This window comes from Danio aesculapii, chromosome 17 (assembly GCF_903798145.1).
Source record: "Danio aesculapii chromosome 17, fDanAes4.1, whole genome shotgun sequence".
NCBI classification, from domain to species: domain Eukaryota; kingdom Metazoa; phylum Chordata; class Actinopteri; order Cypriniformes; family Danionidae; genus Danio; species Danio aesculapii.
This window is the reverse complement of record NC_079451.1, coordinates 12,354,387-12,368,380: the sequence shown is the minus strand read 5'-3', so window position 1 is coordinate 12,368,380 and position 13,994 is coordinate 12,354,387. Positions and strand designations below refer to the sequence as shown.

Genomic DNA, 13,994 nt, shown 5'->3' with positions numbered 1-13,994 from the left:
ATAGTCCCAATGGACAGTGATTTTACTTAAGACAAATAGTACAAAAGTAGTAAAAACATTGCTTTAAACTATAAATAATCTGTATATATGGCATGTATAGCTCTGGGGCCTGGAAGTTCTCAGATAACATTATCCTAAAATATAATTTTTTATGTGTTTTTTTAAAGGTTTGAAGGTGCAGGTTATACAGTTCATTGTTAATGGCAGAGCTCCTCTTTTAAAAAGAAAGAAAAATTATTAAGTTCTGAAAGAGATAAAGCCTAAGCCAGGTAATAAAAAGCAACACAAAAGTAACTCAAAAGTAATGTAACACATTACTTATTATAAAAAGTATCTAAGTAATGCAACTTGTTACTTTTTTCAGGAGTAACTCAATATTGTAATGCATTACTTTCTAAAGTAACTTTCCCCAACACTGCTGCTAAATACCTGTACAGCCATTTATTAATTATAGTTTAACATTTACTAATGCATTATTAAAGAGCCCCTATTATGGGTTTTTGAAAATGAGCTTCCATGCAGTGTGTAACACAGTACAAAGTGAATGAAAACATCCAGCTGAGGTCTAAAAGTGCACCTTGTTTAAAACTATAGATTTTTTAGCGAAATAGTTGACTCAGAGTCGAATAAATCGAGTTGGGTTCGGATTTTTTGATTGATCGCATCGACGCCGACATGGTACATCACCAAATATGTAGTTCCAGTTCCAGTAAAATGTGCATTCCTTCCACACACTAGCGGAGGCGCAGGGGATCGCGGGACTGATCATGACACAAAGTTGACGATCACTGACAGATGGAGATTCGGCTAAGGGGAAATAAAGAGTTAAAGTTCATTTTCACAACAACACCACAGTATAGCCAACCTAGTGCTGTGTTTGTTCCTGTCATTTTTCAGATGATTGATACAACAACCTACGCTGCAGAGCAGGATTCGCCGGCTGTTTGCTATTGAAGGAGCAGCAGAGACTATGGGACTTTTTCAGACTTTGACAGGGAATTTGTCAGTAACTTTTACAGTTCAAATGGAACAGTTTCTTCTTCCTCCGGATCATACCATGTAAATGTAATTAAAATTGTTGCCTCGTTTTGTGTAGTTTGCAAAATATGTGTTTAATTGTGTGTTATAAGTTGTAATGGCCCCGTGCGGCTTGTAATCACATATCTATTATAGATCACTGCTTGTACTGTATCTCTCAGGTTAAATCTGTATGGAGCTGTTCACATATCGCATCCAAAACTACATTAAAAACATGATGCGTGCTTCTTCCTTTACTGATTTAAATGCGTTTCTGAGCTAGTGATCCTCTGCTGTTTGTTGCTATGGCCACCATCAGCTGTTCCTCACAAGTACGGCATGGTCAGTTTTCGAAATAGTTCAACTTTTGCCACTATGTTGATAAATACCGAATGTGTGTCATTATTACTTGGGGTTAGGTTTAAGAGTAGAGTAATATGCTGGTGTTCAACTGCATTGCTTTATTGCATTCCTGCATTGGGCTCTCACATACTTTCTGCTACTTCATACTGTAGCCGTGGTGGGCATTTCTTTCTGTCTCGCGCTAAACCCACTCAACCAATCACAACAGACTGGGTCATCGGTCCAGTCAGCACAGTTTAGCTTCGCGCTAAGGGGGGTTTGGGAACAAATCACTTGCTGAACGTTTCATATGGGAGTCGCTGGAATAATTTGGGAAAAAATAAATGCAAATTATAAGACAATGAATGTTTTTTGACCATGCACGCATATCAGACTGTTGTTGGAGTCCCCCAAAACCAAAATATGACCTTTTTAATGCAAAATAGGAGCTCTTTAACATCCACATTTATGCTTGTTAAAAGGGGTGGTCCAGAATGTAATTTTAAGGCTTGGTTGTGCTTATAAGATGCAAAGCAATGTGTGCTCATGCTTCACTTGAAAGAAATCATGTTATTTTTTCATAAATCTTACTTTGATTATATACAGCTACTCAGCTAACATGAAAACGACTGTCATATTTCCTAGCTCCTCTGAAAGGCCTGCCCTCAATGTATCATAATGTGCTGCGATTCGCGGATTGGCTCCACTTCACGCCCGTGAACAGTTGTCGTAAACAGTCAATCAACCTCATGCCCGCTCTCTAAAATAAAATCTGACTAGTGTCTGTAACGAGCAAAAATGGGGTGCGGCTCCTTTAAGAGAGATCGCCTTTGTGTGTGTGTGCGTGTGTGTGTGTGTGTGTGTGTGTGTGTGTGTGTGTGTGTGCGTGCGTGTGTGTGTGTGTGTGTGTGTGTGTGAACTGTCTGTAGACCCGTGTAACACGAGAAGCGCATGTGCGCGGGGCCAATGTTTATTTTTATTTTTCTCTGGTGCTTAGGTTAAGTTATTGTACTGTGATATCCAGTGACACTGTTGACAGAGGAATAAAGCACAAGATGTGGGATGCACCACATGGTGGGATGTATTTTATAATTCTCAGGAACATAATTAATATTGAATTTTAAGCACTTCTGTCTTTGTGTCATGTCATTTGGAAGACCAAATACAGAAACAGAAGAAGCTCTGTGGAAATTGCAGCGTTTGGACGACATCTTAGCTCCCTCTGCTGTAACATTACAGTGCCTTTGGCCACGCCCCTTAGCTGTGCAGTGTGTGATCTCACAGGCCCGAAAGTATTTTTTGTAGTTCCCCAAAATTCATCCATTGTAGGTTTTGCTAAGCTAACTCTGTAAAAACCAAGGTCTCCCTTTGCATTGAACTTTGAGCGTCTTACCTTCAGAGATGCTGTTTATGTTCACACAGCTACATAACACATCAACTAAAGTTTAAAATAGGATATTGTAGTGGACCACCCCTTTAAAATGTGTGTTAACACATTGTGTTAATGAACTAACAATGGACAATTTTATTTTCATTAAAGAAGTACTGTATTGGCAAAAACAGTTGAAGACAAAATTATTAGCCATCCTATGATATTTTTTTTTCTTTTTTAAATATTTCCCAAATGATGTTTAACAGAGCAAGGATTTTTTCACAGTATTTCCTATGTTTTTTCTTCTGGAGAAAGTCTTATTTGCTTTATCCCAGCTAAAATAAATTTAAAAAAAAACTTTTTTTAAGGTAAATATTATTAGCTCTCTTAAGAAATATATATTTTTAATTGTCTACAAAATAAACCACTTTTATACAATGGTTTGCCTAATTACCCTAACTTGCCTAGTTATCTTAATTAGCCTAGTTAAGCCTTTAAACTGCACTTTAAACTGAATATTATTTAGTACTAATACTGAATACTATCTGAATACTATCTTGTACTTTTAATAATCTTGAAAAATTTACATTTTATGAACTCCTTTGCTTTTGACTGTAAAAAAGTCAACCCAAAGTTCTTACTGGGCATCCGATAGAAGAGCCGCCGACCGTTTCCGTCATTGGTCTGCAGATACTTGCTGTCCATGGACCAGTCCATGTGTGTGATGAAGCTGCTGGAGCCCACGCATTCGCCCACTTTCTTGTATCGCTGCACAACACCGTAGATATCCACTGAGTTATCATTGGAGCCCACGGCAAGGTGTGCTCCGTCAGGGGAGTACTTCACCTCATGGATGGCCTCTTTACGGTCCTTAATGTGGACCACCTCCGTCATGTCTCTGCAAAATGAGTACAGTTCTCACAGATTTGCATGCTTTATGGTGCTGTGGCTTATTTTAGGCTGCTTTATAACAAGTGGCAAAGCTCACAACACACTCCTAGCAGGGAAAGGGCCAGCTGAATTAAATGAGTCAGTAATGGCCTGTTTCCACTGAGTGATACGGTACAGTTCGGTAGGGTTTTATGTTCATTTTCACTGTCAAAAGGTACCAAAAAGTGAACCGTACAGTGGTACCATACCACTTTTTGGGTACCCTTTCCAAAGGGTACCTAGCATAACAAAAGGGTACCAAAAGGCGGAGCTAGATGCTCAGCTGAACACTGTTGGTTTACAGAGAAACGTCCCTAGCACATGTACTGTACATGCCAGAGGAATGAAAACAAACGAAGCGCCATTTTTAAATACACAGCCAAGACATTACACTAATAATATATACATATGTTGGCGCAATAGCCTAGTGGTTGGTGCACTGACATATGGTGCAATAGCACTTCAGGGCGTCCTCGAATCCTGGCTCGAGGACATTTCCCATCCCTACCCCCTCTCTCTCTCCCACTTCACTTCCAGACTGAAATACTGTCCTATCCACTTAATAAAGGCCAATAATAATAATAATATTTAAATATAATAATGAGCCATGTTTGACCCAAGCTTAAGCAAACCTTGCCGTTGTCTTGATGAACAGCCACAGAGCCAAGAAGAGCAGAATCTGCCGTGTGTCCTGTTGTTGTTTGCAAGGCCGTCTAAAAGCATGAGTGGTTTTAACTTTAAAGCACTATAAAGCATTTGTTTAGTATGAAGTGCTTCTCATATGATATGTAAACTTCAAACGAGAATGATGTCGACTGCAACTTTCTGTTGGTACCATTTGGCAGTGGAGACACAAGCCTGATAAAGGTGACCTATACCGTACTGTACAGTACCACTCAGTGAAAACGAGGCATAATAGTATCAGATCTTTTAGCTCGTTTTAAATATGTGTATTAGTCAATGATTACAGCTGACAGCAGCCTCATCTTGTAATCGCCTCAATCAAGTACCAATTAGATTTTAAGAAACCCTTTTAATTTTAAGTAAAAAATATATAGTCAAAGCCAGTTAGAACATGCAAATTTAAGTATTTATTGTCAATTTATTTCCTATTACTAACCTTTTAAATGATTTCATAAAATAATAAATGGCATGCCACCAAGTCAAATCTAACAATATTTTCGTTACGTGTTTACGGCTTTCAAGATAAATGTTAAATGTTCATTAGTTATATACCTAATGATATATAACTATATAACTATGAAATGAACATTTAACAATATGAACTAATCTTTCCAAAGATCACATATAACTATTAAATATAATTTTTGGTAATTAAAAAAATATATAATACATAAATACAAAAATATAAGTAAAACTAAATAAAATGTAATAACTCTAAAAACTAAATCTGAATGTAAAAGTAACCAAATGACGACAAACAAACAAAAATCTATTTAAAAAAACAAAAAATATATTTAATATATATTGAAATATACAAAACTAATAAAAATTACAGAAGCATAACAAAATTATTTCTACAAAGCATAAATAAAGTATACAAAAATGAAAGACAACTGAAAGTAGAATGCTAAAAAGCTAACTCAAAACATTATTAAAGAGCCCATATTATGGGTTTTTGAAAATGCCCTTCCATGTAGTGTGTAGCATAGCTCTAAGTGAAGTGAAATATCCAGCTAAGGCTTAAATCTGATAGTGTACAGTGTTTAAAACTATTGATTCATCTATAAAAGAGTCGACTAATAGTGCTTCAAACGAGTCATCTTGATAACGAGTCATTAGGTGTTTCGTGATGACGCAGCTACGAAACACAAGTAGTTGCAAGCGCAAACCCGGGAGATTTGAAACCTGCGGCCCCGCCCACTAACACAGAAAAAAAGCCCCACACACACACACACACAGAGATGCACACAGACACCGGTCGAATGAAGTCACGCTGTGCAGATGGATATTATTGACAGTCTAATTAAAGTTGAAACCTCAGCAATATAGCCCAGCCTTGAGCAGATCGAGTGCTTCTGGAAATTACATGCTTAAAAAGAAGACTTCATCGGTTTGTAAAAGGAAGGATCAGTAAGGACTGTCAGAACATGGATTAGTGCATCATGAATCAGTTTCTTCCCCCATTTCACAAGTGTAAGTACGTGCGATTAAAACTGTTGCCTCGTTTACTCTAGCTTGCAAATTATGCATTTAGTTGTGTTTTGTTACTTGTAACCGCGTGTACTGTATCAGGTTAACTCTTTATTTTCTCATATCGCGTGTAAAGCCACGTTGAAAACGCGACGCGTGCCTCTTTGTTTACGGATCGCCAGCTATTCCTACACACATGCAACGGTCAAGTTTCAAAATATTTCAGCTCAGATTCAAGGGAGCTGTCTAAATTGCACCCAGCAAGCTGAACTGGCGCTCTACTCTAGGCGAACGGTGAGTGTGTGTGTGTGTGTGTGTGTGTGTGTGTGTGTGTGTGTGTGTGTGTGTGTGTGTGCGTGTGTGTGTGTGTGCGTGTGTGTGTGTGTGTGTTGCGCAGGGCCGGTTCAGCAAGCTGAACTGCCGCTCTAGGTTAAGGACGATTACGCCGCCCTCAACCTGAAAGTGAAAACGAAAGTGACCCGTTAGCAACGTGAGGACCAGGGGGTGTCACAGATATAACTGAGGACGCGGGTGGTGAGGGAGGTGTCGCGGACGTCTCCCTCTCTATTGGTGTTGTGTCTTCTAAGGTGGAGGAGGAGGTGTTTGTGTGTGTGTGTGTGTGTGTGTGTGCGTGCGTGCGTGCGTGCGTGTGTGTGTGTGTGTGTGCGCGTGTGTGTGTGCGTGTGTGTGTCTGTGTGAAAAGAGCAGGTGACGGGCTCCTCGCCAGTTCTTGGAGTTTTTGCTCAATATAATAGTTTGTCGTCTGTTTTTTTAAGTCCATCGTCTGTATTTACATTCACACACTGGTAGCCAAAATCCACACCTTACACTATGAAGCGTGTATGCACTGTGACTACTTTTTTTTATTGTTGATTAGCTGCTGGGCATTTCACTCTGTCTCGCACTGAAGGCTGTCAGTTTCGACCAATCACAACAGGCTGTCATCTGTCCAATCAGCGCAGATTAGCTTCGCGCTGAGGACGGGTTTGGGTACAAATGAATCGCTGAACGAATCATATGGGAGTTGCAGGGATAATTAGGTAAAAATAAATGCATATTATAAGACCATGAAAGTGTTTTTTCACCTTGCATGCATATTAGACTGTTGTTGGAGACCCTTAAAACCTAAATATGACCCTATTTCATGTATAATATGGGCTCTTTAAACATTCTAATGTTACAGTATACAAAAAAATCTAAAATATACTGATATTAATTGACCCTTCGCTAAGCCACACCCAAAAACCGCCAAACACCAATTGTGGCTTAGCAACCGTAGCTACACACAGGAGGCCTGTCAAGCTTTTGAGCGAGGGAAACATTGTGCATTTGGATTGTGCAAATCTGACACACGGTATACTAAAAGTTTGGACGGGGTGGTGGAATTTTTTCCTTTTTTAAACCTAAAACCCAAAGGGAGAAATGCCAGCGTGGATCAAGCTCTGTGAGGGGCGCTAAAAGAGCGGCGTTAAGTGGGTTTTGTTTTCGATACTCTTGACATATTCAGTGATAGACGGCAATAACTCACACACCTCTTACCCTATAAAGATCTAAACTGTTTTTGTTAACACTTTCTAATAACTACACACTATGAATCATTTACTAAGCATTAGCATCTAGTGAATTCATTATTTGTTTTAACTCTACATTAATAAACGTTAGTAAGCAGTTTATAACTGCAGCTACAAATGCTGTATTCTTGACTTATAAGCACCTATATAATGTGCTTAATAATTGTATTTTCATACTTAGTTAATGATTTATTTTTTATTACTAAACTAATTATTGCATTATTTACAAACCAGTTGTATTTAAGAGTAGTTGAGGGTTTTTGGATCATTCAGATTGAGTTAGTAAATGATTAATTAACTAATAAAATCAACATTTATATATCTTATTATTTAGGCATATACTAAAAGTTAACTAATATGTTAATAAATGCTTTATTAACTCAACTTCATGCAATTTTGTGACCTCATCTAAAGTGAGGACTATTTATGCTTTATAAATCCCTTATAAATCACAATTAAAGGCTCAGAATCAAATGAACAATAATCTTTGCAATCTTTTCTAAAAAATAAAATTACTGTAAAGTTTAAACATTGCCAAATAACAAGAGTGTCAAAATATGGCATAAAACTGGATAAAACAACAACAACAATATAATAATTTAACAATATAATAAGATGCAATGTTTAAACTGTACAGAAATTTTATTTTAGATAAGGTTGCAAAGATTTCTTTTTCATTTGAAGTACAGTTTTATTTGTGTATCTTTAAATGAAAACGAATGAATAATGTCAATTTTCCTGTTTAGAATTTAACTGAGCCTTTATTTGTCATTTATAAGGGATTTATAAAGCATAAATAGTCCTCAGTTTAGATTAGGTCACAAAACTAGATGAAGTTGAGTTAATAAAGCATTTATTAACATATTAGCTAACCGTTAGTATATGCCTGAATAAACAAGACATATAAACGTTGATTTCAATAGTTTATTAATCATTTACTAACTCATTCTGAATGATTCTAAAAACCCTTAACCCCCTTAAATACAACTGGTTTGTAAATAAAGCGATACTTAATTTAGTAATGAAAAATAAATTATTAAAAAAGTATGAAAGTACAAGTATTAAGCACATTATACATATGTTTGTAAGTCAAGAATACAGCATTTGTAGCTGCAGTTATAAACTGCTTACTAACGCTTATTAATGTACAGTTAATGCTTAACAGATAATGAATTAACTATTTCCTAATGCTTAATAAATGATTTATAGTGTGTAGTTATTATAAAGTGTTACCCTGTTTTTCCTACAAAAATACAAAGCAGGTTATGTTTCCCAGCTGTCTTTTTCTTTTTTTTCAGCTCGATATTATGAGCGCTGCTCCGTTTAAGCCCTCACAATAGTAGTCATACTAATAGCAATCATATTTACATCTGTTTCAAGCTACAAATATTTGAAATTACATATCAACAGAACAAAACCATGATGTGATCACAAACTGAGCACTTGCAATCAATATATTTCACCCGCAGCTGTTTTTCAGTAATTTATATCCCTCATGTCCAGTGTCGTGCACAGACTCTTAAATGGGCAGGTGAACTGCCGCTGTAGGCAAAGGACTATGGTGACGGTCGCGAAAATCACGCTATGTGAATCACGCTATGTGAATCACGCTAAGTGGGGTAGGGGAAGTGACAGTCGCGGGAATCACGCTAAGTGGAGGGGGGGGGTCACAAGAGAATTGGGGGGGGTCGCTGAAAGCAAAGTGAAGATCAAATTGGAGACGGAGATTACTGGAATCACTGGAGGGGCGGGGTACGGACACGTTGGAGGGGGAGGTGGGGGGTTACAGGCTGAGAGGGGCACTTCGGTCAATAAGGGCAGAAGGGCAGTGGCTCTAGCCACCAGGCCACCCCCCTTTGCACAGCCCAGCTAATGTCCATGTTAGAGCTACAGTTCACTGATGTTTAGAGATTTAGTCATTATATCGGGTTAGTGTCTGCTTTTATATTTGGTGTCTGATTAATATTTGCTAGTAGAGAAAATCTATTTGTTCACTTCTGCTATTTATACTTTGATTTGCATTTCAATTTATTTATTTTTTCCACTTAACTGCAAATTAGAATAGAAACGGTATAAAAAGCACATACTGACAGTTATAGGTACTGTACATTGTTATGGGTCAATGATGCTAATATTTGGCACAAATCCATCAATTTCCCCTTTCTGGCTGTTGTTTCTACGAATTAAGTATGTAAAAGCTATTCTGTCCATGCGGGTTTCCTCGTCGGTTAGTAACACTATATTTGATTGCACAATTAATCTATCAGGTTTTTTGGGTAAAATAGAGAAATCACGGTTTGAGTTATTATTGGATTATTTTTAAATTTCACCTAACCTGCTGTGCATGAACTAGGTAGTTGAATGGTCAGCGTATAAGGCAGCTAGGCTAACCTAGCTGCAATTTTGATTAAGTTATTTTCTAATCGGTTGCCTAATATGTCGTAAATATATACTCCTGTAACGGATACTGCAGTCCTTTCTCGGATATTTCACCTGTTCGCCAAAAATGACTAATTATATCCCTGGCAATGTCTGACACCTGTGCATACATATTGTAATAGACATGCCAAGCACGAAAGCTTGACAGGCATGTCAACAGTAACTAAAGAGGGCGGGGCTTAGCAAAGGGTCAATTAAGTGATACAATTTACTTGTTGACCTTTTAATGTCTCTCTGTGATATAATTTCCCGTTTCATTTTTTTATTTCCTTCATGTTGCACAATAGTATCTGGATGCAGCCTTGATGATGCTTGAACATGTTGAGTATCCCTGCTTTAGACAGTGTTTTACCTGACTCTCAGCACTGTGAAGGATCCGTCTTTCATGCCCAGAGCGAGGTGAATGCCATCTGTGCTAACAGCAGCGCAGCGTATGGGCTCCTCCATGTTGCAGCGTGCTATCAAAGCATGATCTACCAGACTCCAGATCCTTCAAATCAACAAGAAAAACTAATGACCCATAAAGATACACAAATTAGTGTACTGAACATAAAAAATCATGATATTAATAGTCTTTATCAACTCTTAGGTTAATACGCTCACTAAAAAAACAGTATTGCTCAGAGGTTCCATGTTTTATTTTATGTGAAGTGCGTATTTAAATAGTAATAAAGCATGCTTGCTTGCATGCTTACAGGGACAGAAAGTTGTATAATAACATGGCTATGATCTACTAGTATTTTATTAAAGTGATAAAAATTTTTTAAAAATTTTGTCAGGAAATGTTACAGTTCATATGGACCAGTTTCTTCTTCCTCCAGATCCTGTAAGTGTTTCTTCTTCCTACATAACCTGTGAGTGTGGTTAAAATGGTTGCTTCATTTTCTGTAGTTTGCAAAATATGTATTTAATTGTGTGTTGTAATTTGAAATCGCTCTGCGCGGCTTGTGATCACGTATCTATAGATCAGTGCTTGTACCGTATCTCTCAGGGTAAATCTTTATGGGCTGTTCACATATTGCGTCCAAAACCACGTTGAAAACGTGACGCCTGCATCTTCCTTTACCAATGTAAATGCATTTTGTGCTCGCAACCTCTTGCTGTTTGTTGCTATGGCCACCATTCAGCTGTTCCTCACATGTGCGGTACGGTCAATTTTTAAAATAGTTCAATTTTTACATGGGATTAATACTGAATGTGTGTCACTGTTATTACTTGGGGTTATCATTAAGAGTAGAGCAATATGCAGGTGTTTAACTGCATCGCTTTAATGCACTCTTGTATTGGGCTCAAACATACTCTGTGCGTTTCTTTCTGTCTTGCGCTGAACCCAGTCGACCAATCACAACAGACTTTAACATCGAACCAATCACAGCAGATTAGTCTCATGCAAAGGAGTGGTTTGGGAACAAATAAATCGCTAAACAAATCATATGGGAGTCATTGGGATAATTAGGTAAAAAATAAATGCATATTATAAGACAATGAAAGTGTTTTTTGATCTTGCATGCATATCAGCCTGTTATTGGAGAACCCCAAAACCAAAATATGACCTATTATAACGCATAGTAGGGGCTGTTTAACATCATTGCTTTATTAAAAGCTTATAAGAGTTGTTAAATAGATCTGCTGTAAGAGTGCAATATGAATGTGCTATTAGTTTGTTTACAGCTCTTACCGAACAGAGCGGTCATCGCTACCGGTCATGGCAAGAGGTTTGGTTGGATGAACGGCCAGTGCCCACAGCTCACCCTCACAGTGACCCTGCATGATGAGGAAGGGCTTGGTGCGATCGTGAACCACCACTTCAAAAATCTCACTGTCCTGCGTGCCCACAAGAATATGATCCCCTCGCCAGCACACGCTACGTACTGACAAGCCTGCACAGATCAGCACAAGAACAGTTAGCATAGAAAGAGAATCCACCAGTGCCTGCCCACTTTATTAGCATGTTGGTTCCACAAGTGTATTTTTCCATGTATTTTTCCCCACAAGGATTTTTGGACTTTCAACTATAAAGTTTTTATACATTTTGGCTTGTCATTTAGTGCCTTATTTTTCAGTTAAAGGGATAGTTCATTTCCTTTTAATTTAATCACTCACAGGTCATCCAAGATGTAGGTGCCTTTCTTTGTTTAGTTGAACATTAAAGAGGATTTTTAACGGAATCTGTGGTCCTTGGTGATTCATACATTATAATAGTAGTCAATGGGGATGAGTCCAAATCAATAGCAATGGCTCCTGATGACACACTGAGGTCTTGTGAAGCAAAACCATCGCTCTGTGTAAGAAATTTTTTAGTTAAATTATTTAGTTTTACTAGCTTTAATCCACAACCTGGTCAAACAGTTCTTGGCACATGTGCGAATGTAGTTTGATGTAGTCAACACTAAGTGCATGCCCTTGCACTTTTGTCATCAAAGCTACTAGACCACATCAGACTACATTCACACATGTGTCTGTTGACCAGGCTTTGGATTAAAGCTAATAATCTTGTAAAAAATGTTCAATGTCTTACATGGGCCAATCATTTCACTTCACAAGACTTCAATGTGTCATCAGGAGCCATAGCTATTGATTTGGACTAATTTCTATGTGTTAATGTTTAATACAAAAAAACCTATCACTGCCTATCACTTTATATGCATTTATTATAAAACATTTGATTTCATTCACAGTAATTTTGGTACAATTTGGTTTTAAACTATTACAACATGAACGGTTCTGTTCAGAATAAGGCAATTTTACATGTATTTTTTAAATTCAGATGTTAAAGATAATTGTTTTATAATATTTTATTTTACATTATTTCATAAACTTTTAGTTGCACATGTTTTTCTTGCTAATTTAATGTATGTTGATACGTTTTAAGAATTCTGCTTATAACATTAAGTTGAATGACAGATTTTGTAAAGTTATTTTAAATGTCTACTAATACATATTGATTGTCTGTGGATTTGTTAGTCAATGGCAGATATGTCTTTAAAGGGCACCTATTTTACCCATTTTTCAAGATTTAAGATAAATCTTTTGTGTCTCCAGATTATGTCATTAAAGTTCCAGCTCTAAGCACCCATCAGATTATTTATTATATCTTTCAGAATCTGGAAAATTTATCTATCTTTGTTGTGGAGTTAATTTAAGCCTTTCTGCACACACAAACACACACACACACACACGCACACACACACACACGCACACACACACACACACACCACATTTTGCTTTGTTTAGTTTTTGCAAATGTGACAGGATATACGTTAATATCCACTGCTGTGTGAAGTTAAAGTACAAAACAAACCTGATTTAAATCTCCACTTTCCTTCTTAATCTGCAACTGCCTCTCTGGCTATACCACTAACTGTGCCCTCTCTCTCTCTCTCTCTCTCTCTCTCCAAAAAAAAAAAAAAAAAAATTTTTACTAATGCTTTGCTTCTTAGACTTTACACACCTAAAACTTGTCTATAGCACTTGTCCACTGCTGCTCTTATAGTTGTGTAAATTGCTTCCTTGTCCTCATTTGTAAGTCGCTTTGGATAAAAGCTGAACAGATCTTTTAATCCCAGTTGCTTTGCGCAAGTCCTGTCTTGTGGATATGATTATACACGTAACTATGAAAACATGTTAATACGTGGCTGTCAATCAATTTGGTGGGCAGGGGAAACCACACTCCTACGTCACGTTGCGGTGGGCCTCAAAATGGGAGGGATTTGGATCCTATTTTAACGTCAGAAAATAAAAAAAGAGACTTACTTACAGTGTTTCTATCACTCCAATATGACTGTGGACACATTTTACCTACACACAGTTCTGTCCAAACAGCTTACAAAAGTAGATTTTCATCATAGGTGCCCTTAAAAGATCTCTTAAGTTCATCTTAAGAATCTTAAGTTCATTACTAAAATGTTTTTTTGCTGTGGAGAAAAATCAATGGAGTTTTTACTTCCAGAACCCAACTATGCAACTCTACTGTGGAAGTCAACAGAAATGATCCTGAACATACTGAAGGATGTACACTGTAGACTGTCGAGGATGGAGAGGGTGCTTTGGGGGCTTGAATATACATAAAGACAGATCTGGGGTCGCTGACAAACAGGGGTAAGAGAGCTATGGATTTCACACAGGGCAGACAGCCTGCATAAAGAATACTGAGCACTACAACGCACCTC

The 13,994-nt window shown here is 37.5% G+C and overlaps 1 protein-coding gene across 1 annotated transcript in view; it reads right to left on the bottom strand.

Annotated features, from left to right (window-relative positions):
• eml5 (EMAP like 5) overlaps positions 1-13,994 on the bottom strand; it is a 239,066-nt gene that overhangs the window by 87,178 nt on the left and 137,894 nt on the right. Inside the window, exons 7-9 of the mRNA XM_056476502.1 lie at positions 11,504-11,705; positions 10,178-10,315; positions 3,373-3,629 (exon numbers count right to left, since the gene is read on the bottom strand). Of these exons, the coding sequence (XP_056332477.1) occupies positions 3,373-3,629; positions 10,178-10,315; positions 11,504-11,705 (597 nt within the window). The remainder of the gene's footprint in view (positions 1-3,372; positions 3,630-10,177; positions 10,316-11,503; positions 11,706-13,994) is intronic.